Source organism: Callorhinus ursinus, unplaced genomic scaffold, assembly GCF_003265705.2.
Source record: "Callorhinus ursinus isolate GAN/ISIS: 27379988/994484 unplaced genomic scaffold, GSC_fseal_2.0 scaffold2, whole genome shotgun sequence".
Lineage (NCBI taxonomy): Eukaryota > Metazoa > Chordata > Mammalia > Carnivora > Otariidae > Callorhinus > Callorhinus ursinus.
In genome coordinates, this window is record NW_027397064.1 from 61,274,746 (window position 1) to 61,302,255 (window position 27,510).

At 38.3% G+C, this 27,510-nt stretch overlaps 1 protein-coding gene across 2 annotated transcripts in view; it reads right to left on the bottom strand.

The window, feature by feature from the left end:
* CERS6 (ceramide synthase 6) overlaps positions 1–27,510 on the bottom strand; it is a 317,200-nt gene that overhangs the window by 203,494 nt on the left and 86,196 nt on the right. For both annotated transcript variants that reach the window (XM_025853613.2, XM_073882913.1), the window contains exons 2-3: positions 21,084–21,189; positions 8,837–8,967 (exon numbers count right to left, since the gene is read on the bottom strand). In XM_025853613.2, the coding sequence (XP_025709398.1) occupies positions 8,837–8,967; positions 21,084–21,189 (237 nt within the window). The remainder of the gene's footprint in view (positions 1–8,836; positions 8,968–21,083; positions 21,190–27,510) is intronic.

The window sequence follows — 27,510 nt, forward strand, 5'->3', positions numbered from 1 at the left end:
ATTACATTTAGCAGCAAACTCATACCCAGAAGCCATGGTGACCTCCTCAGGCTGATGGGACCATCTTGGCCCTCACAGAGGTGGTTTCACTCAAGCCAGCACCGCTCTGCTCCAGGCTTTGTTCCTCTCTCCCCACTGGGAGAAGCAAGCTGTGTCTTCCTCAGAATCACCCGGGCAGATTTTAAATCTCTGTGGTTCAAAGATATTCACTGTGTGTTCTGACATTTCTCATGTGGTGCTTCAAAAGCCTTGGCTTCTAGCGGCACAGCGGGCATCATTCCCTGATGAAGTAGGACACCTTTTCTCATCCACTTCTGTCACGTCGCTACACAGCAGCAAGCCAAAGGGTCTGCCATCCTGAACTCAGATGGATTTTGCATCTTTTTTGTGTGTGGAGGTAAAGCCCAAGCTGACAGTCCTGTGAATCCACAGGAGGTTGCCTCCTTGGAATTCCACAGAATGAAAGAGCTTCATTCTAAATTAAGAACCTGTTCTCCCTGCATCTTCTTGAAGCCCTCCTCCCAGAACAACACACACCAGAGCCGCCTCTACCAGGGAACATGCCAATAGCTCCGCCATTGCATGGTTCTGACAGACGACCAGCTTTTGTTCCTGCTCCTGTTACACCAACTTGACTAACAATAGACAGCACAGTGGTGTTGATGGTACCTTGCATTTTCGACCCCCTTCTGCGCGAGACACCTTTCTAAACACATCCTATGTTAACACATGTGGTCTTCCCAGCGACCCTACGGGGTGGGCACTACCAATATGCCCATTTTACAGATAAAGAAACTGAAGCTGAGGGAGGCCAAATAGCCCTCCCAAATATCCCACAGACTCTTCTGAGAGGGAAGACTCGAACTCCGACTGCCTGGCTCCAGAGCTCACCCCCTACACCACTACCCTGTGCGGTCAGTCCCAGTGTAAAAGGCTGGTTGTGAAACCATGAATATCTTGTCACTGTTAGGTGGGCATAGTACAAATTGTATATTGGCTTATGTGTTATTTCACCTGCTAGAAACACTGGGTGAATGAAGAAATGTGCTGAGTTAACCTGAGCCTGTAGGAAATGCAAAACACATACACACACACACACACACACATACACTACACACATACGCGCACGCACGCACACACACACACACCCTCTCAAACATCCCCACGTTATCTCAGTTCACATATCATAGGACACATCCACCTGGTGTCACAGCTTTCTCTCAAATTTCAGATTCCCCCTCCTTCTACCGCGTCACAGAAACTTACGAGCTGTAACTCTTCCAATGCGCCTATGGGCTGAACTGTGTCCTCCCAAAGTTCTTAAGTTGAAGCTCTAACCCCCAATGTAACTATATTTGAAAATATGGCTTTTATGAAGGCAATTCAGGTTAAATGAGGGTACAAGAGTGGGGTCCTATTCCAATATGACTGGTGTCCTTATAAGAAGGCGAAGGGACACTGAGGATAAACATGCACAGAGGAACTACTCTGTGAGAGCAGACGGAGAAGGCTACTGTATGCAAGCCAAGGAACGGAGCCTCAGGAGAAACCAACCCAGAGACACTTTGATCTTGGGCTGCCAGCCTCTAGCACTGTGAGAGGGAAATTTCTGTTCTGTAAGGTGCCCAGTGTGTGGTATTTTGTTATGGCAGCTCGCCCAATACACCAACACCAACTTCCAAGCAAACTTCAAGTCTTTTTCAAGGTAAAAATACCCTATTTATTATAGTCTTTATGTATTTCTTAACTACTTAACATGTATAAAACTGTGCTGTTTTTATTAGGTCCCCATCTTTTTTTGAATGTCTCTGATGAAGTTTTTGAGTGTTGTGCCCTGACTCATTTTTCTCATAAGCCCTGTGTTGTACTGTGTTGTTGCACAGTTTTGCAGTGTGGCAATTTTTAGGAGTGTGTATGTCGTGCTACAGCACAACTGACTATACAAAGGGAATCATGACTTATAGATCCTAAAGGTAAAGCTTTATAAAACATAATGTTCCTATGGCCTTCTTTAGGCACTCTGATGAGGCAGTTTCTATAAAGAAATCCCAAGAAGGGCAGACACCAAGCTTACATATACAGCATGTATGTATATTTGTGTGGGCACATGTATAGAATATAATCCTAATAAGTAGTAAAAGCTAAAGTATTTATTTCTGGGTGGTAGGCTTTGGAGTGTTTTTTTTCCCCCAAATTTAGGAACATTATGTGCACCTTTACACATACTCTATAATTCAAAGTTGACTGTAATGATTTTCATGATTTTGTTCTAAAATCAGAAGTAACTATTTAAAATAGATTAAACCACAAAGAAATGCCATATAGATTCAAAAATGGCCAACAAGAATTAAGTAAGAACATGAGGCTTAATAAATTCAATTATTCCTCTATATACTCTGTCCTTTTCATCTCCATCCAACTCCATGTTGAATAAAATTCTTGGAAAAATTATCTACAGAGCCTTGAGAAATTTAGGATTTAAAGAAAACTGACTAGCAGTACCTAATAGGCAGCCAGCTTGACCAAGGTTTGGCCTCTCTGGTATTTTTAGCAAAAATCTGCTTTCTTTAATTAGCCAGCACACATGAATGAGAGGCCTAGCCATATGCCATCAAGGACTGTGAGAGGCTTGATCTAAATGGAAAACCTGAGTTCACATGCCACAGATGGCAGGTCTGGAGTAGAAAGAGGGAAACGGTTTCAAAAGCTTACCCAAGGCAAAAGAGCAGACTGTCTATAAAACACAGTTCATCAATCTTCAGAATTTTTGTAGGGGAAGTAATACTATCTTGAGAATACTAACAACTTCAAAGAGGGCCCGATTGAGTTATATGCAACCGCACAGCATCCATGTGCCAGGAATATTAGAGATGGGCATACTAATTACAGAACTGTTCTAATGCTTCTATTATATGGCAACACTCTGTGCAATGGATGACTGTGCCGCGTGCTATAAGACCACATTCACTTTCCTGAAACTCTGAAAGACCTGCTAATAGTACTGTAATCCCAAAGCAGGGTTTAGCAAACTATAGCCTGCTTGCCAAGTCCAGGCTACCATCTGTTTTTGTACAACCCCCTGAGTTAAGAATAGCTTTTAAATTTTAAAATGGTTGAAAAAAATTTAAAGAATGCTTCATGACATATGAAAATAATAAATTCAAATTTCAGTATCCATTAATAAAGTTTTATTGGAACACAGCCACATATATTTACTTTGTCTATGGCTGTTTTTGTGCTACAACATCAGAGTTATAACTGCAACAAGGTTCCTGTGGTCTAAAATATTTACTTTCTGGCCATTGACAGGAAAAGTCTGCTGACCCCTGCTCCAAAGTTAAAACCGACCTGAATACAACTGACAGATTTAAAACCATTTAAAATAGTCAAGAAGAGTCTTGAACACCAAGACATTCACTGATTCAATCAAATCTGAACAACAACTTGGCCTGTAACTATGTACTTTGGATGACAGAAGCTGTTCGTTGGTCTAGGGACAATTCTGAATTAATGGGAAACAACCACCATCAGCACAATAGCAGCAAAACAACTCAATCCTATGCTTTTCAAGAATTAAGAGGTTGGGGTGCCTGGATGACTCGATTTTGGCTCAGGTCATGATCTCGGGGTCCTGGGATCCAGCCCCATGTGGGGCTCTGTGCTCAGCAGGGCATCTGCTGGAGATTCTCTTTCTCCCTCTCCCTCTGCCTCTCCCGTTCACTCATGCTCTCCCTTTTTCTCTAAAAAAAATTAATTTTTTAAAAACTAAGAGGCTGTATTCCAATTTTATGATTAATTTTTTTCCAGACTCATGATCGGCATGAACTCATTGCTGAGCATGTATGATAGTACTGAAAACATGAAGATGCCATTTTTCTAGAAGATAGTACTTTCTTATTCTCTCCTTCAAAAACTGCATCTGTCTTCAGGGGAACGTTGGTAGTAACTCTGGTAGTAAATAATGCTCACATCATGATCTGCTGATGAAAACAATCAAAACTGAATTTTCTCTTTGGCAAAATTTTGTCCTTCACCACAGTGTGGAACAGATAGAAGATTCTAAAGCAGTTTACAAATATTCAGTCAGTTCTCTTTTGCAAACAGGTAACTGCGTTATGATAACTTGTTGAATATATTCACCACACATTTCCTCAGATCAAAGATTGATTTGAAATAAAGGGATATAAGACTCCACTTTTTCCCTGTGCAGCCCTGTTCTTTTCCCCCTCAATTACTAGGATCCACTTTCTTATTGAGGTCACAAGACAGCATTGCTGACATGTCCAAGTAAAAAGCTACCAAAGAAAAAAGCAGTGACTAAGTGGTAGCATGAGGACAGTGGGTTAACCCACTCGTTTCTCACTGCTGAGTTATCCTTAGTTCAATGGAATCACAAAATAGGATCACGGGGGCTTCTTTGCACAAATAAAGTCAGTTTCAAAAGATGCCCGGATTTTGGTCAGTCTGCTGCCACTGAACAGAAGCATCCAAATCTGGCAGCATTTGAGGGTAGTTTTAATCGGTCTCAACTCTAAAATGAAATTCCTAAAGAAAAGACAATCTTGGGTCCTCATCTTACAACAAGGTTCCATATGAGCAAACGCCAATCCACATAAATTAGTATCAATCTATAAAGTGTAATATTCCTTGCTCTATATCTTCAGGTTATCGTGTGGGAGATTTATCTGTCCAGTCAGGTGGAGACTGCGTAAACGAAAGCCATATATAATATTCCCTCCCAGGCATGTGCTATTAAACGCACTGCACAATATTTAAAAATGAGGAACACATGCAGGGTACAAATGAGAGCGAAGCCATTTATTCTGAAAACTTATCTCTGCACCTTCCTGTTTCATTCTGTGGGTATTTTTTTATTGCAGATATTATTTACTTTCCTATTATCCTGATGCAACTGTTGGAGGGGGAGAGGCAAAACTTCAGGGGCTTCAAAGCATGATTCCTCTAGTTAAATGGCTCCCATTTAGAAACAGTTCCTCTGAAAATGTATCACGGGGTATCTCATTTTTATAAATTCTCTACTCCCTCTTAAAAATCTCTCTTTCAGTTGCCAATAAAGATTTAAATGCTTTTGGAAGAAATATTCATCAAAACTAACACAGCTGTGAATGACTGACATCAAGCATGAAGAGGGGAAAAAAAGCATGTCAATGTTTCAACACATTACTTGTTGAACAACTTTTACTCAGCTCATCTGCATGAAATGGGTGTGCCAAAAGTTGGACATGCCAGCAGATGGTTACAAGCACTGTTTGGCATGCATCTTGCTGCCATTCCACATTGCTGAAAGATGAAACACAATTCCCCTGAAGAGGCCCTATTTTCTAAAATAGTGATTTAGATAGAACAGAAAAACTATAGAAACTGTACAGTTGGGCCCTAGACCTTCAAGTCCCAAATCTGTGTTGTCTTGCTTGCTAATTTGATTTTTAGTATTTCTGAACAGCAGTCCTCTCTTTTCAGAGATCAGTGCCTCTTAACCATGAATGTGTGTCGTAAGTACTAAGGGCATTTCTTTCAAGTTGTCTATGTCCAGACCTCACCTGGGTCACCACGCTGACTCAGACATCCCAGGGTGGGGCCTGGGTATGTGTATTTTCAAAAGCTCACCAGGTGATTGTGCAGTGTATCCCTGGTTGAGAACAACTATTCCAGATCATTTTTTATGTTGATGAGCAAATAATTACGACACACAAATGTGCCTACGATGACCAATATAATTCTACCTTAGTCCTCATGGCATTATCTAAGTGTTCCCCTTTGCTATATCAGTCCTTCCTCTGAATTTCTTTCTTTGAAATAGTCTTGGAGCTTTCCATAGTTTGATAATTTTCCTAGAGAAATTTTAGGCTAAGTCAGTGTATAATAGGCACTCTTCATTTGGGGAGGCAAAGTGCCAACTTAGATCAGCAAATCCTTCCAAAATAAAGCCACTGTAACTTACAGTCATTTAACCAATATTCATTCAGCAGTATATATGTGGTGGGAAAGGCTAAGAACGCAAGAAAAACAAGATGTGGTTCTTATGCCCGCAAGGAGCAAGTATTATGTAATTAGGGTAAAAATATACGGACAAGTTAAGAAAAGTTAAATAACCACATAAGAAAGCACATGATTCAGTATGAAATTACCAGTATTTACAATGAGGACTCTAAAAATTCAAAAGAAGTAGTGTTCATTCCAGACACTCAACAGTCATGCCACATTTCTGAGAGGGCCTGGGGTTTAAAGAATGGGTAGGGGATAGACGAGCAGTGCAGAGGATATAGGTGTCCATGCCAGGAACACAGCATAAACCAGGGCAGGAATGAACGAAGTGCAGCCAGTGAAAAGACAACCTTCTGGAAGGAAGGGGTCTTTTGGGTGACTGATACCAAAACACATAAAGGCCAGTCTAGCTAACAGGCTAAGGAGCCTAATAACTTCTCCTATAGTTGCAGAAAAATCATCAAGGTTTAAAAGTAACAGAACATGAAGATAATAGCATTTGGGGATTTTTTTTTTTTGTAGCAAAATATCTATGAATGCAAGATAAATAATAAGGAGAGCTATGAGAGCAATGAAGATCAGGGGCATGCCAGTGGCTTTACAAAGAACTAATGGAATGCGGTGAATGACTGGTTTGAGCCTCTAGCCTGTAAGAGAATGGAGACATGCGAACAACAGGAGAAGAGAAGTCAGAAGGCGGAAGCAAGTCAGAGTTACCAGTTGGGAGAAAGCAGAATGATGCCTCAGAAGAAACCTCTTCGTTGGACACTTGACTTTGGAAGAGCCTGGCAAGAGGAAATAACTTCTGCCCAGAGGATGGAAGGTAGAGTGGGGAAAATAAGAGGTTGAAGACTGAATCTGGAGAGGCCCAGTCAAAGAAAATGGAAAAATGCAGAGTAACTGATGCAAACAGAAGCCCTTGGAAAGGCAGGAGAATCCAGTAGCAATCCAGAGGTTAAGGAAGAAGAGAGTTTCAAAACAAAGTTCATCAGCACACTCCTCTGCAATAAATAAGTCCAAGGCCACCAGTACTGTCTCAGTGCTCATCCCAGCAGTCCTGCCATGTGTCCTAGCCCACAGCTGACCTTTCTCCTCTCATCTTTAGTTATTGACTGTCCATACCAATTGTTCAGCACGCACACCTGTCTACTGTATAATGCCACTGAGGTACATATACTCAGGTATTTGTCATATCTCCTTGACACTATAATAATAAACTCGTTGAAGAGAAAGATTATAATCAATACTTTAGGTACCACCTCTCCCCAAGTTGTGCCTTCACATTGCCATGCCTTTAGCAACCATTTAGAAATATTTTTAACTGATTTTTAGCCTAGGCAGATAAAGCCCAGCTGAATTCAGGGAGAAGACATAGATATTGGTCTAGTGTTGAGCCTTGCTATGGACCAGCAGCATCACCTGGGAACTTGTGAAAAATGCAACCTTAGTTGCCATCGCAGACTCACTGAATGAAGGAGAATCTGCATTTTAACAAGATCCGGTGACGGATTTCTATACATCCTGGTATGGAAACTGGTGTAGATTCAGTGTAGTATAGAAAGGACTAGCATTGACTTACCAAAGAAGTTAGTTGGAGAAAGGGAAGATGGCACATGACTTTCAGCATGGGGTTCCCTGTGCCAAGACCCAGCTTCACCCCTGCTCAGACCCAGAGCCCAGTGGAGCCCAGGCCCTTTGCATATACGGTGGGGCAAGGCCAGGAAGCAATTTCACCTTTTGATCTTGAGCCCAGATACATAAATTCTTCTTCCATAAACTGCTACTAAGTTCAATTATAGGAAGGACTTTGCAGATTATATCTACTGGGTTGTTTTTCCAGGTTTTATAAATATCTGACCTCCTGAAGATCCTGTTTATGCTCCCCATATTTATCCAGCCCTAGGAATTTATGATATTATTCTGCCTCTAACTCATTTCTCCCAGAACTCTAGGTTTCCCTCTAAGTTTTAGACTGCAATTGCTGAAATACTTTTCCAGCATAATTTAAAGCTAAACCTGAAAATGCAACTTCAACCCCAAACAGAAAGAGCCTTCAACAAAGGGAGCAACACTGCCAGCGCTGTTGTTCCAATGACCAGGTGTCAGGAAAAAGCTCCCAAAGGACGGAGCGTTAGACAAAGGCACAGTGATATGCCAAAGGATGAAGACCAGATGGACCAATGAGCTCAAGGCACAGTATCTTCCCTTTGTTGGAAATGCTTCAGTATTTCTTTCTCTAACTTTCCTACAGGTAAGTGTATGGAGTGTCGCTAGTTCAAAATAGCACTGTGCTAGTTCTCTGTGGGTCTTTTATTATTCTTAACTGCTTTATTGGTATATAATTTATACACCACGAAGTTCACATTTCAGAAGTGGAAGAGACCTTCATTCCATCCCCCACCTTTAAGCAATGCTTCATTAAATTCACCCAAGGAATATAATACAGTTATTTCTTAAATCTCCAGGAATCACGACTCTCTGATAATACATCTAACATCTCAGCTTTTACCAGTGGAAAGAACATCTTGACAAAGTCCCCTCTGTTAAAATTCAAACTATTAGAGTAATGACTTCTAGTGCGCAGGCCCCTGTAATCTGCCTACTTTGTAGGAACTCCACTAGAAAGTGAACTTCATTTACTGAATCCAAAGTGGAAATCACAAATTCTTACAAACTACTATTCCCTCAGCTTTTTTTGTGGCCTATTTTTCCACCAGGTGGATGCTTTTTAGGGGCTGCTGGAGCCTGCATGAAGCCTTTATTTTTAACCTCAGGGATGGGATGAGTACTTAGGCAGGTTTTTCTTTCAAAAAGAAAAATAGCAACTTACATGCTCTCACAGAACTTCCTCAGTGTGCTTGGCTTCTCCTGGTTGCATCTTTGTCGAAACCAGCGCTGAATGCTGCGAACATCCCAGTCCAGCTGCTTGGAGAGGCCTTCCAATCTCTTTTCATCAGGATGCTATGAAACAAGGTGCCAGCAAAATCATTTTCGTCTTCACTATAAAAACATCTGCCCTTGTCTAAATTGAGATTTTTGTTTCCCCCTATATTTACTACCTGCTACTGAAATTTCTGTATTTACCACTGAGGACCTAGTCCTTCCATTAGTAGCATGGACATAAATAACCACTTAGGATAAAAAAAAAGTTACTCATTAGGAAACAACACTGAAAAATACGAACCTTGCTCTACTGCTTGCACTTATCAGCCACAGAAATGCAATGAAACAGCCAATGGGCTGAGTCAGCCCCATCAGCCTTCAAGGAAAGGAGTTGGGTTAGGGTGAATTTGCGAAGAGGCATCATTCAAAGGTTTCACTTTCTCAGGAAAAAAAATGCTATACCCAAATATCACACATCAGGGTAATGTAGGGCGGACAAAAGCACAGAGTAATCTCAACAGACCTCACTTTAGCCTAAGGCACCAATTCTACTGCAAAACATGGATTCTCTTTCTTCCTTTTCTCTCTCTTTGCTCTGCTGCTCACACATTTCTCTTCTATTCCTCTTCCTGGTCATTCCTTCGGACCAGATCCCCGTTAAACCTTTACAACAACTATGCATTACTTGAAGACACAAACTTGGTGAACGGGGAAGAGACCCTGCTTATGGCTCTCCATATGATGACACTATTTCTCTCACTCATGTCTGTAATATTAGGAGGTGACAGCCAGGTTCAATTTCTCATTCTAAAGACCTCTCAGCCTTGGTTCCCTCACCTGTCAGGGTTATTTACCCACCTAAATAGGACTGTGATGACGACCAAATGTAAACAATATGCCTAAGTCTCAGTAAATGTTCATTTCTCCCCTTTCTTATGTTTACCCTCTCTTGAATATCTCAGAGACCATTCTGTCCACAATTATGTGAGCGTGTTCTGCAGCACAACAAAACTCAGCCGAGTGAGGTCTATTCCTTTATTCTATCTTTCCTTTACTATAAATGAGATGCTAGTGATTAGAAGAAATAACCAAAAATGGGGTTGGGGGGAGGCTGAGCAGCCTCAAGTTACAATGGTGGGATATAACTCTGACACCTGTTCAAAGCATCTCAAGCAATTCAAGATGCCAGAGACACAGGGAACACAGCAAGTGGCCGCAGTATTATGACTGAGGTTATAAAATGTGCTGAGCTTCTGTTTGTGAAAGTCCTTTGCCAACTTTCAGTGAGGTGTGTACTTTGACATGTTTTTGCTTTTAGTAGTCATGACACCATCTACACTCTCCTTTTATGTCCATCTTAATGAAAAAATAGGGAAGAGAGAAAATTCACATCCTACCACATACCATGGCTATACCATTTTCCTGGAGGAATCAATTTTTAATTTCAATTTGTTTTCTCAGCTTATTGAATAGGTCAAACATTCACATGGTTCACAAGTTAAAAACTATGCAAAGTTTCACCTTCCTATTTTATTCCTACTATTCTTCCCCTTCCTACCAGCTAACCAGTTATTAAATCAGTTTCTTTCCCAGAGTTATTTTATGTAAATATAAGTAAATCTGAATATGTATTCTCATATATCCCTTTGTCACACAAATGGTTGCATACTACATGTATCATTCTGAACTTTGAGTTTTTTACTTAACAATATATCTTGGAATATTTCCATATTAAGACATAAAGAATGTCCTCCTTCTTTTGTAGAACTGTCAGTATATGCTGTAATTTACTTATCCACTCTCCTGTTAGTGGACATTTAAGTAGCTTCTAGACTTCCACCACTATAAACAATGCTATAATAAATCATCTTGTCATAGGTCATTTTATACAGGCATAATAGAGATAAATTCCTGGAAGCAAATGTTGGAGATCAAAGATCTATGCATTTGCAACTTATTTAGATATTGAAAAGTTACCCTAATGATTTTAACCAATTTATACTTTCACAAGCAAGAATGCCCATTTCCCAATACCTCACCAATAGAGCACATTATCAGATTGTTCAATTTCCTTCCAGTCTGATATAAAGTCGTGTCTCAGTATGTTTTTAACTTGATTTCCTCTTTTTATGAAACAGGAAAAACCATGTATACTCCCTTTTTATGAACAATCTTTTCATATATTGCACACCTTTTTTCTTGATCTGTAAGTATTTTACTGATTTGTAGAGTTTCTTCATTTGTTAATTAGGGCGATTAAACCTGTGTCTGTACCAGAGGTTGCATACTTTGTAACAAGGTCTTTGTGTTTTAGAATTCATCATGGGGTTTTCTGCTTGTTTTTTATTTGAAGTTTTTGAAAAGCTTATTTGAACTTATCAATTTTTTTCTGTTATAACTTCTGAATTTGGGGTCATAATAAGAAAAGCATTCCCTACTCCAAATGTTCAAGAAATTAACATAGGATGAACTGACATCTTTACCCAATTTGTCTTTTGTATCCTTTGACAGTGTTTGAAAAATTTCCTCACATACCTTGCACATCTTATTACATTTATTCTTAGGGATATTATCTTTTCTGGTAGTGTTTGTGGTAACTTTTCACTTGATTCCTTTACTTTTCCATGTAGTCATATAATAACATGTAACTAGAATGTAAGCTCTATAAACAAAAAGGAATTTTTTAGTATCTTTTTTCACCTAAAATTTAGTAGGGACTCAGTAAATTCACATAGCAATAGCTTCACTTCCTCATTTCTAATTTTTATGCCTTTATTTTCTTTCTCTTATCTATTCGCTAATTCAGTGTAAAACTGAGCACGAGGTAGAGCAGTGGTTATGAGCATCTCCATCTGTTCCAGACTTGAGTGAGAATACCACTGTTTCTCATTAAGCAACAGGCCAGATTTGGAGCTGACATACAAATGTATTTACCGTGTTAAGAAAACCACACTTACTTTGTTAGATAACTTGATTTTAATCACTTAAATAATGTTAGATTTCAGCAACCACGCAGATGACCATGTACTTTTTCTCCTTAGATCAATTAATATGATGTATTATATAGATTTTTATAATACTGAATACAAGGAAGGCCTTGCAGTCCTAGAATAAATACACTCCGGCGATGATAAATAATTCTTGTACTGTACTTTTAAGTTCTGTTTACTAATTTTTATTTGGGGATTTTTCATTGATGTTAGTAAGTTCAATTGGTCTCTAAGTCTTATTTTTTGGTTAAATCTTTGTCAGACTTTAATGTTAATTAGTATTTTATTGCTACATAAAAAGAGAATTTGGATGATTTTCTTAATTTTCTATGGTTTGGTATAGTTTAAAATAGCACTGGAATTGTCTGCTCTTTAAGAGTGTGTTAGAATTATTCTTTTTGTTTTTTTTTAATGTAATGTTAATGTAATTTATTTTGGGGGAGTTCACTATAAATTCTTTTTTTTATTTTATTATGTTATGTTAACCACCATACATCATTAGTTTTTGATGTAGTGTTCCATGATTCATTGTTTGCATATAACACCCAGTGCTCCATTCAATACATGCCCTCTTTGTGTTAGAATTTTTCTTTTGAGAACATCTGACCCCGGTACTTTTTTGCAGTTTAGCTCTTTGATTTCGATCTATCTATCTATCTACAGTTGGTAAATTATATTTTCCTAGAATAATTTCCATTTTACCCAAATTTTTATATTTTCTTTGCCATATTAATAGGAATATATCCTTTTTATTTTCCTCCATTTCTGCAATTGTTGATTATTATGTTAATTCTTATGTTGTAAATTTGTGCTTTTTTATTGGGTTAGCTAACTTTTGGTAAAAAAAAAATTAGATAAGGTACTTTTGAATTGATTTTCAATGTTATAGTTTTGCTAACATAATTTCTGCATTTATGCTAATTTCTGTCTTCTGCTTGCCTTTATTTGTTTTGTGGTTCTTTTTCTAATGTTTAAGTAAGTGTTGAAATTTATATATATATATATATATATATATATATCAAGTACCACATCAGCACAGTACAAATGAGTGATGTTTTCATCCTGTTACCAAATATTCTGAATTTCTATTTTTACCTAAGAGTTGATTAAGAAAGCAAGAGATTGGGGCGCCTGGGTGGCTCAGTCGTTAAGTGTCTGCCTTTGGCTCAGGTCATGATCCCAGGGTCCTGGGATCAAGCCCCGCATCAGGCTCCCTGCTCCACAGGAAGCCTGCCTCTCCCTCTCCCACTCCCCCTGCTTGTGTTCCTGCTTTCGCTGTCTCTCTGTCAAATAAATTAATAAAATCTTTAAAAAATAAAAAATAAAAAGCAAGAGATTTTCTGTTTTCTGATTTCTAGTACTATTAAGTTGTGCCTGTTTTTATTTTATTTATTCAATTTTTATTATGTTAATCACCATACATTACATCATTAGTTTTTGATGTAGTGTTCCATGATTTTTATTTTTTTAAAAGATTTTTTATTATTTATTTGTCAGAGAAAGAGAGAGAGCACAAGCAGGGGGAGCGGCAGAGGGAGAAGCAGGCTCCCCACTGAGCAAGGAGCCTGATGCAGGACTTGATCCCAGACACCCAGGCGTCCCAAGTTGTGCCTATTTTTAAAATTTATTACAGTTTTGTATATATTTAATGATTTAATCAATTTTTGTAAATATTTAAGAAAGTATGGTCTTTACATTCAGAATACAGGGTTCTAAATGTACCACTTAGATCTTCCTAATTATGCCTCTTAGAATTTCTATCTTCTGTTTTACATTTTGTTCACTTAATCTGTTATGACCCAGAGGTAAATTAAAATTTCCTGCTATTAAATTACTTCTTCTTTCATTCTTTTTTATGAGTATATGGATACATTGACATTCAATGCATATTAGTCATAACTTTTATCTTTATTATGAGTTGTATCCTTTGGCAAGAAAAAGCCAGTTCTTCCTTTCACTTAATCCTTTTTGGCCTGAGTTCCCCTTTGATGTAAAAATAAAAACTCTACTTTATTATTTGTATTTGTCTATATACCTTTACTCATACTTTTATTTTCAATATTTGTAATTATTTTTTTGAAGGTCTCTTATCAGCTATGTGACCCAAACCTAAATTAGTTTTTATTAGATGAGCCAAACCCATTTACATATATTGATATAACTGATAAGTTTGTTTATAGTTCTATCACTTAATACTGTCATGCTATTTTGATAAAAAAAAATTTTAATCTTGGAAAACCATATATGGTTTGTTTTCCTTCCTCTTTGTGGATAATTTTTGTTCTAGTAGTTATCCATAATTATAATACTCTTCTTCTGTTTGTTTTCAATCAATAATTCCATATGAGCAATATTTAAAATTAGCATATTTCCTCTCCCCTCTCACCCAATAATAGACAATAATTTTAGCTCTTTTACAGTTTACTTTTATTGTTAAATATGCTTATACCTCTATTACTCAGTTTGGCTGCTTAAACTGATTTGCTTTGACTCCCAGCTACTGGAGATGATGCAATTCATGAATTTATTTTTTTTTAAGATTTTATTTATTTATTTGACACAGAGAGACAGCGAGAGAGGGAACACAAGCAGGGGGAGTAGGAGAGGGAGAAGCAGGCTTCCCGCTGAGCAGGGAGCCCAATGTGGGGCTTGATCCCAGGACCCCGGGATCATGACCTAAGCTGAAGGCAGACACTTAACGACTGAGCCACCCAGGTGCCCCATTGGTGAACTTATTCTACCTCCCACCTTCTTTCCCTCCCTATCTCAAATACCGTTAGTTGTATCACTTCTACACTGTAAGAGCATATAATGTTTACATTCTGTTCTGTCATCCTAATCCTCACATTTAACAGTTTAAATATATTCAAACCTTAACAACACTCCAGTAACCTCTTCATTGGCTGAAATCAATGATTATAATAGTTTCTTCAAAAGGACTCATGAGAACAATTCCCCCAAATTTTTGCATGTTCAAATCTGTTTGTCTTGGGGCACCTGGGTTGCTCAGTCGGTTAAGCATCTGCCTTCAGCTCAGGTCATGATCCCAGGGTCCTGGGATCCAGTCCTGCATTGGGCTCCTTGCTCAGTGGGGAGCCTGCTTCTCCCTCTGCCTGCCGCTCCCCATGCTTACGCTCTCTCTCTCACAAATAAATAAGATTAAAATAAAACTCTGTTTGTCTTTAACTGTTACAGAAAGAAAACAATTTGCCTAAACATAAAATTCTTAGTTCACATTTTCCTTGAAAATGTTGGAAATGTTGCTATAAAGAAGACAAAAGTCATGTCCACATTTTTTCCTAAATAAGTGATTTGATTTTTTGCTTGGCTGCTCAAAGAATTATTTTTCAAGTCCAGTAATTAAAACTTCTTTTAAAACTTTCAATTTTTACTACATGTTCATTAACACATTAAAATAAATCTCCATTTATTTTAGAAAAATTTCCTTGAATTATATCTTTTAATATTTATTCTCCTTTGCTTTTCCTTGAAAGATTCCAATAATGCAGACACTGGATCTGCTTGAGCTATATATCTAATTATTTTTAGCTCTTTTTTGTTTCATTTAATTCAGGTTTTTTTTTAAAGATTTATTTATTTGACAGAGAGCACAAGCAGGGGGAGGGGCAGAAGGAGAGGGAGAAGCAGGCTCCCCGCTGAGTAGGGAGCCCAATGCAGGGCTCAATCCCAGAATCCTGGGATCATGACCTGAATTGAAGACAGACACTTAACTGAGCCACACAGGTGCCCCTCATTTAATTAGTTTTATTATTTCCATCTCTCATACTCCTTGCTGAGTTTTCTGCAATGTGTAGTGTTTCCTGTGTTCTTTCCAATTTTGCCTTCATTCCTGTGATAGTTCTAGTGTACTTTCCTGAAACTACAAGCTCACATTACATCTTTTCCTGCTGACCAACGATTTTTTTCTTTAGGTCTTACATTTCTTTTTTTGTGGTCTTCCTTCACAGAATTACTGCTTTTTGTTGGTTTGTTTGTTTTTAAGATTTATCTATTTATTTGAGAGAAAGAGAGAGAGAGTGTGAGCCAGGGAGGGACAGAGGGAGGTGGAGAAAGAGAATCAATGTTAAGCTGACTCCCCGCTGAGCACAGAGCCCAACTCAAGGTTCAATCCCACAACCCCAAGATCAAGACCCGAGCCAAATTCAACAGTCAGACACTGAACCAAGTGAGCCACTAGGCACCTCTATTTTTTTTTTTTTAATTTATGGTAAAATATTTCATCACAATTTTCATTCGCCCCATGGCCTCATTTTTTTAGTGACAATTTTTATTAATGAGCATTGCTACCACATTGTTTTTTCTTGTCTTTGATGCTGTGTGTGTTCCTTATTACTCATCATTGAATGAATTGGGTTTCTTTGACCGGCTCCTGGTAGTTTGAGGAGCAGGGAGAGGGCTCTTGCAGTTCAGCTGCCATAGAGGTAGACTGTCTCCTGCAAATGTGCCATCCATATAGTTTTCTGTGTACTTATTCCAATTATCTGAATTAAACTGAGTCCAGGAAGCATCTGCTAGCCTTGCTCCTGTACCTAGTGTTGCAAACAGTGGTTAAAGCTTTTGTCTCCCTCATATTCAAGAGCTGTCTTTTTGCTGGCTTTCCTGACAGCTACCGCCATGGGGCTCTCCATTCACACTTCATGCTCTTCACTTCTTCCTACTTGGCTTCTGCCCAACCGGTTCCCAATTGTTTTTTGTTAGCTTTTATATATATTTTGAACTAGTTTGCCAAAAATAAAGTTTGGGAAATTTTCCTTCTTTTTTGTGTTTTTTAATTGCCTTGCATTTTTAATTATTTTCCTTAGTTTTTTTCTTAAGATTTCCAAGGGGAATGCCTAGGTGGCTCAGTCAGTTAAGTGCCTGACTCTTGATTTCAGCTGGGTTCATGATCTCAGGGTCCTGCGACTGAGCCCCATGTCTGGTTCTGCCCTCAGCGGGGAGTCTGCTTGAGGACTCGCTCTCGCCCCTCCGCCACTCCCCCCATTTGCACTCTCTGTCTCTCCCCGCTTCTCTCTAAAATAAATAAATTAAAAAAAAAGATTTCCAAGGAAAGAAATGAACAATGCTGACTTATATAGACATTTTTATTCCAGAAATACCTAAGTTGATTTTAATATTCATAACTGATACTGGAAGGGAAAAGGAAAGTAAAAAGGAAAGAAAGAGACAGGCATAAGAGGAGAATAAGGGAGAACATATTATAGGAAATTTGCCTTTAATTTCTGAAATACGGTTAACATATCAAAAGTGGATGATGAAATGATTTCTCTGGATTATAAAACCCGGTTTCACAGCTGACATATATATTTTCCCTCGTGGCTCAAGAATTGATTTCATTAGAAAAGTGAAACTGTTGGGATTATAGATTATGTACCAATAATACAGCACAAGAATCCCCACATTGTAAATAAATAAATATAAACAACTATACACACACACATTTATTTATACCAGATATACAGAGAAACAAACAGATGTTTACCCCAGAAGGAAAGATTGTTAAAGAACACCAAGGGGTTCAAATTCATCAGATAATTAGGTGAGAACTACACAGTCACGGCATGTGTCCAGGGCAGTCACAAAGAGATCCATATTCAGAAAGACCCACACTTGGGGTTTCAAGTTCTATGGCTACCATCTCAAAATTCTTAAGGGAATTGGTATTTTGTGTATGAAGTCCAGTGGACAGAGGAACTTGTGTCAGGGCTCAGTCTTAACTCACACACAGTCCTACCACTTCTCCCAGACAAGTTCTAGGGAACTTATTTCTCTGTTCCCTGGCTCCCCAAGCTCCCCAAGCTCCCCAGGCTTCCTCCCCCTCCCCACTCTGCCTAGGGATTATTGCTGCCTCAGGTGAAAGCATGGAAAGGGCTAGAGCTGGGTGTGCATACCCCACAGTATGTCAGTGTGGGACGTAGAGGCAGCCACCTACACCCTAGGCTGGCAGTGCCCCCATGCATTTGGGGGGTGAACCAACAGGGATGAGCCTCTTGCTCACACCAATCCAGGTACCAAGTATGTCCTGGTGTAGAGACTGTGATACACTTGGAAGTTACCTGTCCACTGTGGGTTGGGGTAGTAGGCCCACAGAAAGGGGAGAAGCCTGTCTCAATTTCTCCACCCCTGGCCAGAGAAGGGCAGGCATGAAGGCTCTGTGTGCACTAAGTCAGAGGGTTGGGCCCCCAGGTACCTGTGAGGCTCTGTACTTGTCTCATGAGTATCCCCACGCCTGAGAGAGCATGACCATTAAATAGCAAATAAAAAATACATTGAAAAGAACCTATGAAAGAAAAGAAGAAGCTTTTTATTTTTATGCCTTGAATGATATTTTTTCATACTTCTTGAAAAAGAGACCCCTCATTTTCATTCTGCATTGGCCCGACAAATTACGTAGCCAGTCCTATACAGAGCTGATTTTAAGGGTTTTGAGAGTGCATCCCTACACATTTGAAAGATGATAACCAAGCCCTTCTCCAGGGGTGACCTGGAATCATGGTCAAGGCCAGGTTGGTGGATGATCACTCAAACACACACAAACACTGCTGAGACTCTCCAAGTGCCGCTACTTCTATTCTGGTCAACTGACCTGTTACTTTCTCATATCATAAATAACACTGGACAACTATAAAGAATTCAGGGAAAAACTGTTCCAACTTTTGCTGTATTTATGTTTAAAACATGAGGTTTCTGCTCTAATCATGTAAAAATGTCCAACAGAATCACCTTGGAAACTAAGAGAGTATGATTAAAATTAGCTAGAAGCAAATATTCTCTAGAGCAGTCAACCTGACTGCAAAATCCTTTTATTACCTTAATAGAGAAAGTTTCTCCAGTAACCATAATAAACATAAGGCAAGGGAATAAAATATCCACTGCAGAATTTCTGAAAGGATACATAACATTTGGGTAGAAAACTCATTTTATTATTCATTTAGAATAGTTCACAAAGTGAATACAAATATATTATAATCTCATTTTTAAAAACCTGGTAACTTCCTACACTTCTGCTTCTTTCAGAGGGAAAGCAGTGTCTCCTGCAGTAAATTGATATGTTAAATGAAAATACAAGTGTTTCCTTAATATTTTCTTCAAGTACCATAAGGTATGTGCCCCTTCAGGTTAGAAGCTGGCAATCTAAAATCAGCCCATAAAACTACCAGAAGGAGAGTTTTTGAAAAATCTCATACATTCTTCTCTTCTTCCTAGCAGAGATATAAAAAACACCTACTGCTTTCTTCTACTTCTCCAGGAAAAATATCATTTTTAAAAGGATAGAGGAGAAAATTCTAGAGAATCTTGGCAGAAGTAAAGACCATAAAATACACAAAAATGTTTGAATATTTGAATTAATAGTTTTCAGACAAGAGACAAGTAATACCAATGCTTAACAATACAAATACCAAAATAGGAAAAACTTGCTTAACGCTGTCAAATCACATTTTAGAAGCCTGAGTAATTTTCCCAGAAAAATGAAAAAGGAAAAATGAACCATTTAATATACAAACACACAACACTTCCCCTAGAATGTTACACTTCGCCCGGTCTTCTTTCTCGTCTATGCCAGAGTAAGATAGAGATACAAGTAAGAAGATACTTGGGCACTGTGATGTGCTTCCTTTTCTCATGACCTTAGATGGAGGGTTTGTGGCTTCTTTCTTTCTCCTCCCTTCTTTGTTCTTAAGGTGCTATCAGCTGAGGGGCTCCAATCTTCCCCCTGCCCTGCTCTGCTCCCCCTGCTCTTAGTTTGGACTTTAACTCACCACAGCGATGATCTCTTCTCCTACTTTCTCTATAGTGAATCTGTAACTTAGAACTCTCCAGACCCTTGTCCTTCAATCTTTCATGTTACAACTCTTCTGTCCTTCAGTTATTCCCTCTTGTTTACATTTGCCTATGTATCATAACTAACTTGTGTTCACAAGGACAAGGAAAATGCTAGAAGGCGATGGGCACTTTTTCTCACACACGCTGGCATACTTCGTCTCACTGCACTTCGTTTATTGTGCTTTGCAGATCACTGCATTTTTCACATATTGAAGGTCTGTGGCAACCCTGCATTGAACAAGTCTATTGGGACTTTTTTTTTTTTTTTAAATAGCACTGGCTCACTTCATGTTTCTGCCTCATGGTTTGGTAATTCTTGCAATATTTCAAACCTTTTCATTAGTATTATTTTTGAATTGCAGCAATCTCTTGACAAAACTTCAATGGATGAGAGAAGTTGCTTCTTATGAATGAACAAAGAAAGTGGTTTCCTGAGATAGAATCTCTTGCTGGTGAAGATGCTGTGAAGATTGTTGAAACGACAAGAAAATATTTAGAGTATTACATAAACTGAGTTGATAAAGCAGTGGTGGGGCCTGAGAGGACTGACTCCCAATTTTGAAAGAATTTCAACTGTGGATAAAATGCTATCAAATGGCATTGCTACACATGCTACCCATGCTACAGAGACATTGTTCATGAAAGGAAGAGTCAATCAATGCAGCAAACTTCCTTACTGTCTTATTTTAAGAAGTTGCTACAATCACCCCAAACTTCAGCAACCACCACCCTAATCAGTCAGCAGCCATCAACATGGAGACAAGAACTTGCACCAGCAAAAAGATTACAACTTGCTGAAAGCTCAGATGATGGTTGGCATTTTTTAGCAATAAAGTATTTTTTAATTAAGGTATCTACATCGTTTTTTTCGACACAATACTATTGCCTACTTAGCATACAGTGTAAACATGACTTTTATATGCACTGGGAAACCAAAAAATTCATTTGACTCGCCTTATTGTGGTATTTGCTTTATTGCAGGGGTCTCAGACCAGACCCACGATATCTCCAAGGTATGCCCATACATTCATTATATTCCTCAGCTCTACCCAATCATCTCCACAAGATCCCATCCAACTGTTATATGTACTGCTTCATGTCACGGGAGAATAAAAGAGGCACAGAATTAGACTAATCACTATCTAATCTAGACTGTTCTTTACAGACAAGCTTCTAAAATCAATGTGAGAGTAAACAAAGAGGTCTCAAACATGCCCGCTTTTATTCAGCTTCTACCCAGCTTCTTTCCAACATGAGGCTGGGCAATTAGTTCTCAAACCCAGAAGAAGAGAAGGGATTAAATAATTTCAGATGGAGAATGGGAGTCATAATAATTCATACTGTACAAAAGGACAATCATACCTTCGTAATTGCAGTGAAGACCTTTTCCAGAATGGCATTTGGCTGGGCAATTTGTGGTCCATTGGCCTGAATGTTGAGGGCTATGGCACATGGTTTGGCTACAAATCTTAAAAAAAAAAAAAAAAAAAAAAAAAGGTTAGAAGAAGTTATTCTTTCTATAACTGTTCTTAATGTCACCGATTAATTACATATTACTCAACTGTTCCAATAAACTGCTGGGTGGACACTACTAACACTCATACGTTGGTCACTCCTTTTTTTCCTCTCCTTTAGTCCTCCTGCAGTAACAGTAAAAAAGAAATCCTTTTAAAACATGTAAATCTCCTGATCCTTAAGTCCTAATGAGACTGAACAGGTAGAAAGACTACCAAATGACAAATATAAGTACATAAGTGAAATAGATAAACAAAACAAACCATCATTATAAAATGATATAATTTATGCTTTTCTGACTAACATGAGGCTAGCAATTGTCATTGCTCATATATTTTTGCTGTGAGAAAGTATTTACCAACCATCTGATTACGCATGGAAAATGTACCTTTGATCACCCCTACATCATAAAAGTAGCCATTTTTGCCTCTATAATCAAAGCACACTATATTCAGCCCCAATTCCTTATGGCTTCTTAAAATTCCTGCTTTGCGGTTATTTGTGCCTTTCTCATGTGGAGTAATGAACGACGTCAGACAGCATGATGTCCCAGACAAGTTGAAAAGTCTGAAATGATTACAAGCATCTGCTGCACTGTTTTTATCCTTAGCAAATGACTATGTCAAGAAGAATGGGAAGACATAGCTTCATTTCTGGTCATGTTTGATACGTGAATGAGGCATTGAAGGAGCAGGAGAGGGCATGGGGCCCACCCCAAGGGTATGGTGACATCTCTAAAGTTTTTTTTTTTAACACACTTACAACTTTAAGAGTTGCTTTAGCCTAAATGTTCAAAAAATAAGGTTTTGTGAATGTTCCTTTTCAGTAGTGACATTTAACATTTTCTACTGATACAAAATAATATAATATCAGAAGAAAGTATTACCCATATTAATTTAATGTTGGCCAAAGGCAACAATTGATAAATGTACAAAACAGATCATGAAGCTTTTTAATATTAGTTGATAAGATTAAAGAATAGCAGACAAAGGAATTTTTTTAAGTGGGACTAATGAAGTTTACATACATACATCACTTAATATCCTGCTGGGTCCTGTTTCAAGTTAAAGAGAAGACACTTATTCAAACAGGAAAATGGAAGACTGTACATGCAAGCCTAACCCAGGAAAGGTATACATAGAAAATGTGATAACAATACCTGTTTTTCTGGGCTCTCTGGGACAAAGTTAGGAAGGAGTAACCACCCTTTCCTAGTATGTAAGCATTTTAGAATCTGGAGTTTTCCCCAAACTTGCATTCTCGATTCTTTTTAATGTAAAATGTTCTAAGATATATTACCATTGCCCCTACCTTCTTAAAGAGAAATGTAACCTTTTTCACTCTGAACAACAATCATGGAACTATAGCTATAACTAGTGGGAAAATGAAAGTTGATGGGTGACGCCCACAGAAAAGACACCAGAACTTGTTTTCTTGACAGTTTCCTGCCTTGTGGTTTTTTGCCTCCTCCTTATGATAAGAGTGTGAAAAAATACAAGGTCCAGCAAGAGTGGGGGGAAAAAAAGGTAAAAGAGCAAGATTAATTTGGTGTAAGGGCCAACATCAGTTCATCATTCGTTGCCTTCTACTCTTCCCTGTCAGTTTCTCCCCTGCCCTCCCTCATCTTCCCCATCCCCACGAATTCTAAAACACTGTTCAAATTTCCTTTCTGAATTTGCCATCATTCTTCTGTCCCAGTACATGGTCTTTTTTTCTATCTTCTAAAGAGTTAAGAGTCGAAATGCAGAGGATGGTTGATTCATGAGGGGGTTAAGAAATGTGACCAACTGGCTATCTTCAGTAAATATGTTTTCATTGTTGCTACCACTGTTTTGAATGCTGTTGACAAGTTAACAGAACTTCTCTGTGAGCCCCACAACAATGGACTGGGCAAGCAGGACAAGTCAAGAAATTCACTCAACCGAATTAATTCAAAAGCCACTTCTTCGCCTTTGCTATCATCCTGCAGTAACTCAAAAAAAGCATCCAAAAAGGTTTTTTTGTATCTATTATGCAATAATAGATTACTTACACATTTCTCCTCTTTTTAAGCTTCAAGCCACTTCTTAAAAACTCTTCTCTAAATTTCAAGAGCTAATGCCAGAGCATCTTGAAGAAGGCATATCCCTTGATCACCAAACTTATCAAATTTTCAAGTAAATATGATGCTCTGTAAACAGATTTTTAAAGCAAAGTCCAAAGGATTGGATGGAAATAATCTCTGCCACTATCTAGCTGTGGCACCCTAGCTGCAGAAATCTCTCTATGCCTCAATCTCCCCATATATAAGAAAATTTAATATTAACTACATATGTATGGGGGTGCCTGGGTGGCTCAGTCAGTTAAACATCTGCTTTCAGCTCAGGTCATGATCTCAGGGTCCTGGGATCGAGCCCCACGTCGGTCTCCCTGCTCAGTGGGGAGCCTGCTTCTCCCTCGCCCTCTGCCACTCCCCCTGCTTGTGCTCTAAGTAAGATCTTTAAAAAGATAACTACATATGTATATAAATTGCATGTATGTACAAATACACATATATGTTAAAACATGATGTCCCAGGGTCTTTCTGCCTAAAACTTTTGATGTGTGCCATCTGTATAGTTTCATACCATATAGGATTTATATACATCATGACTTCTCTGGGCTCAGAAACCCACTCAGCTTCAGCTATACTGTGCCAAGCCATGTGCACCCAACAAGTTCTAACAGTACTAAGCAAACACGGGCAGAAACCTAAACAGGCAATTGAAAAAGACCAGGGTCATCAGATAGAGTAACCACTTGCCTCAGTCAAAGCTGCCCACTCAGCACCGGTGTTCACTCCCTCAACCCCTCACTGGGTGTTCTCTTTTCATCTGATCTAGTACACACAGCCAGGCACTTGGCAAGATTTAAAAAACTTCACAAGATAGGCAGAAAACATGTAATTTGAAATCTCAAAGGAGAGAAAAGAAGATATATTTTTTATTTTCCTAATAGTATCCCTAATTATAAGAAAATGTAGACATCTTACTTGTGTTTATTCCCCAAAGAATTTGTGAATCACTGCTGGGCATTTTATTTTTTCAGAGAGAATATAAGACACCAAATAAAACCCATGACACAACTACCATAATTTTGTTACCTAGGATCATGGTCCATTAGAGAAAAGCTGGATTTTTTTTTCAATGCTGGCTCTAACAGATATAAGTTCAAAAAGCTGTCTCTCACAGGTTTCTAGAGAAGAGAGATACATGGCGGGGAGGAGGCATACCTCCAACTACAATAGTTAAAAGGAAATGTGTACTTTCAGACTTTGATGATTACCTTTACCAGAAATGCTCACCTAATTACTTTTTTATCAAAGGTAACAACACTGCCTTCACAAGATCAAACATCTATAAAGTACTTTCAGGTAGCAGAACATATGTGCAAGGGAACATAATAGGATATGAGCTTTGAAAAATACTAGTCTCAGTTCAAAAGCAGAGAAAATACCTAAGACATTTCTACTTTTTAATTCTATTTAACAACATGTATTTGTATTTTAAACAGTAATTGAACATCTCTGCACAGAGCACCAAAGTAAGCTCTGGGCTGTGGTGTGGGTAAAGGTACAACAAAACACAAAGTGACTACTGCACTCAAAATGTTTACAACATGTTAAAGAAAATTAATTTAAAAAATAAATAAATGTTTAGAGGACAAATACTAGTTCTAATCATTTAATACCATGTAATCTTCAGTGTGGAACATGGCCAGAGACTTTCAGTCCTTTCTAACTCTAGCATTTCCTGCACTTTACAAAACAGTTGTAAGGCTGCAGTGCAAGATACATAAACCTACACATGATGTAAACGTATAAAATCAAATCACACACACACACACACGCATGCACAAATGAGTATAAGTACACCTGGAGAAATTTGAACAAGTTCAACAGATTTTATAAATGTCAATATTCTGATTGTGATATTATACTATAGTTTTGTAAAATGTTACCATTGGGGGAAACTGAATAAAGACTATATGAACTCTGTGTATTACTTCTTACAATTGCATGTGAATTTACAACTATCTCAATAAAGATTTTGATTAAAAAAATAATTAGAAAAATTCTGTTTTTACAGTATGGACTTCCTCAAAAAGTTAAAACAGAACTACCCTACAGCCCAGTAATTACACTACTAGTTATTTACCCAAAGAATACAAAAACACTAATTCAAAGGGATACATGTACCCCAATGTTCACAGGAGCATTATCTATAATAGCCAAATTATGGAAACAGCCCATGTGTCCACCAACTAATGAATGGATAAAGAAGATGTGGTGTATTTACACAATGGAATATTACTCAGTCATAAAGAGGAATGAAATCTTGCCATCTCTAGCAACATGGATGGAGCTAGAGAGAGCATAATACTAAGTGAAATAAGTCAATCAGAGAAAACAAATACCATATGATTTCACTCATATGTGGAATTTAAGAAACAAAATAAATGAGCAAAGGAAAAAAAGAGAGAGGTAAACCAACAAAACAGACTCTTAACTATAGAAAACACACTGACGGTCACCAGAGGGGAGATGGGTGTGGGGATGTTTAACAGGTGATGAGGAATAAGGAGTGCAATTACTGTGATGAGCACCTGTGATGTATAGAAGTGCTGAATCACTATACTGTACACCTGAAACTAATATAACACTTTATGTTAACTAACTGGAATTTAAATAAAAACCTTAAAAAAAAGAAAAAGAGGGGTGCCTGCATGGCTCAGATGGTTAAGCATCTGCCTTCGGCTCAGGTCATGATCCTAGGGTCCTGGGATCGAGCCCCACATCAGGCTCCTGGCTCAGCGGGAAGCCAGCTTCTCCCTCTCCCCCTGCTCATGCTCTCTATCTCTGTCTCAAATGAATAAATAAAATCTTTAAAAAAAAAAAAGAAAAATAGATGGAGCATAGAAACAAATGTGAAACTGTAGATTAATTATCTCTACTACTGAAAAGACAATTTTTTCCTATAGCAGTGCTTTTTAAATTTTTTAATTTAAATTCAATTAATTAACATGTAACATGTTATTGGTTTCAGAGGTACAGGCCTGTGATTCATCACTCTTATATAATACCCAGTGCTCATTACATGACATGCCCTCCTTAATGTCCATCATCCAGTTACCCCATCCCCACCCCCTCCAGCAACCCTGTTTGTTTTCTATGCTTAAGAGTCTCTTATGGTTTGTCTCCATCTCTGGTTTCACCTTATTTTATTTTTTCCTCTCTTCCCCCATGATCCTCTGTTTTGTTTCTTAAATTCCACATATCAGTGAGATCATATGACAGTTTTCTTTTTCTGATTCACTTATTTCACTTAGCATAATACCCTCTAGTTCTATCCATGTCATTGCAAATGGCAAGATTTCACTTTTTTGATGGCTGCGTAATATTCGTGTGTGTGTATGACATCTTCTTTATCCATTCATCTGTCAATGGACATCTGGGCTCTTTCCATAGTTTGGCTATTATGGACATTGCTGCTATAAACACTGGGATGCAGGTGCCCCTTCAGATCACTACATTTGCACCTTTGGGGTAAATACCCAGTAGTGTGCAATTGCTGGGTTGTAGGATAGCTCTATATTCAGCTTTTTGAGGAACCTCCATACTATTTTCTACAGTGGCTGTACCAGCTTGCATTCCCACCAACAGTGTAGGAGGGTACCCCTGAAAAGACAATTTTAAAATGATGATAAGCAGAATTTCTTTTTTTTTTAAAGATTTTATTTATTTATTTGAGAGAGAGAGCAGGAGCAGGGCTGAGGAGTAGAGGGGTAGAGGGACTCAAGGAGACAAGTAGGGAGTCTGATGTGCAACTTGATCCCAGGACCCTGAGATCATGATCTGAACTGAAGGCAGATGCTTAACTGAGCCACCCAGGCACCCAGAGCTGAATTTCTTTCTTTAGCTTTAATGCCTCACTGTGGAATTTGTCTATACTTTTATGTATCTTTGACTGCTGTAATAAATCCACAATTAGGACTAAAATAAGTTATTTTTGATGTGACAGAATGAGGTCCTAATACACTGATTTTTCATCTTTAAAAATACCGTACAACATACTAATCCCCCCTAAACTAAACTACCTAGTGACTTAGGAGAATAATTAAGAGCAAGTAGACTTTGGAGATGAGTCAAAGGTAGAAGCAAACAACCAGCAGAGAGTAAGTTCCCTATTTATTTATGTTTATTTTGCAGCTCTCCCCTGAGAACAGACACAGTCACAGCACCAGATGTAACATACAC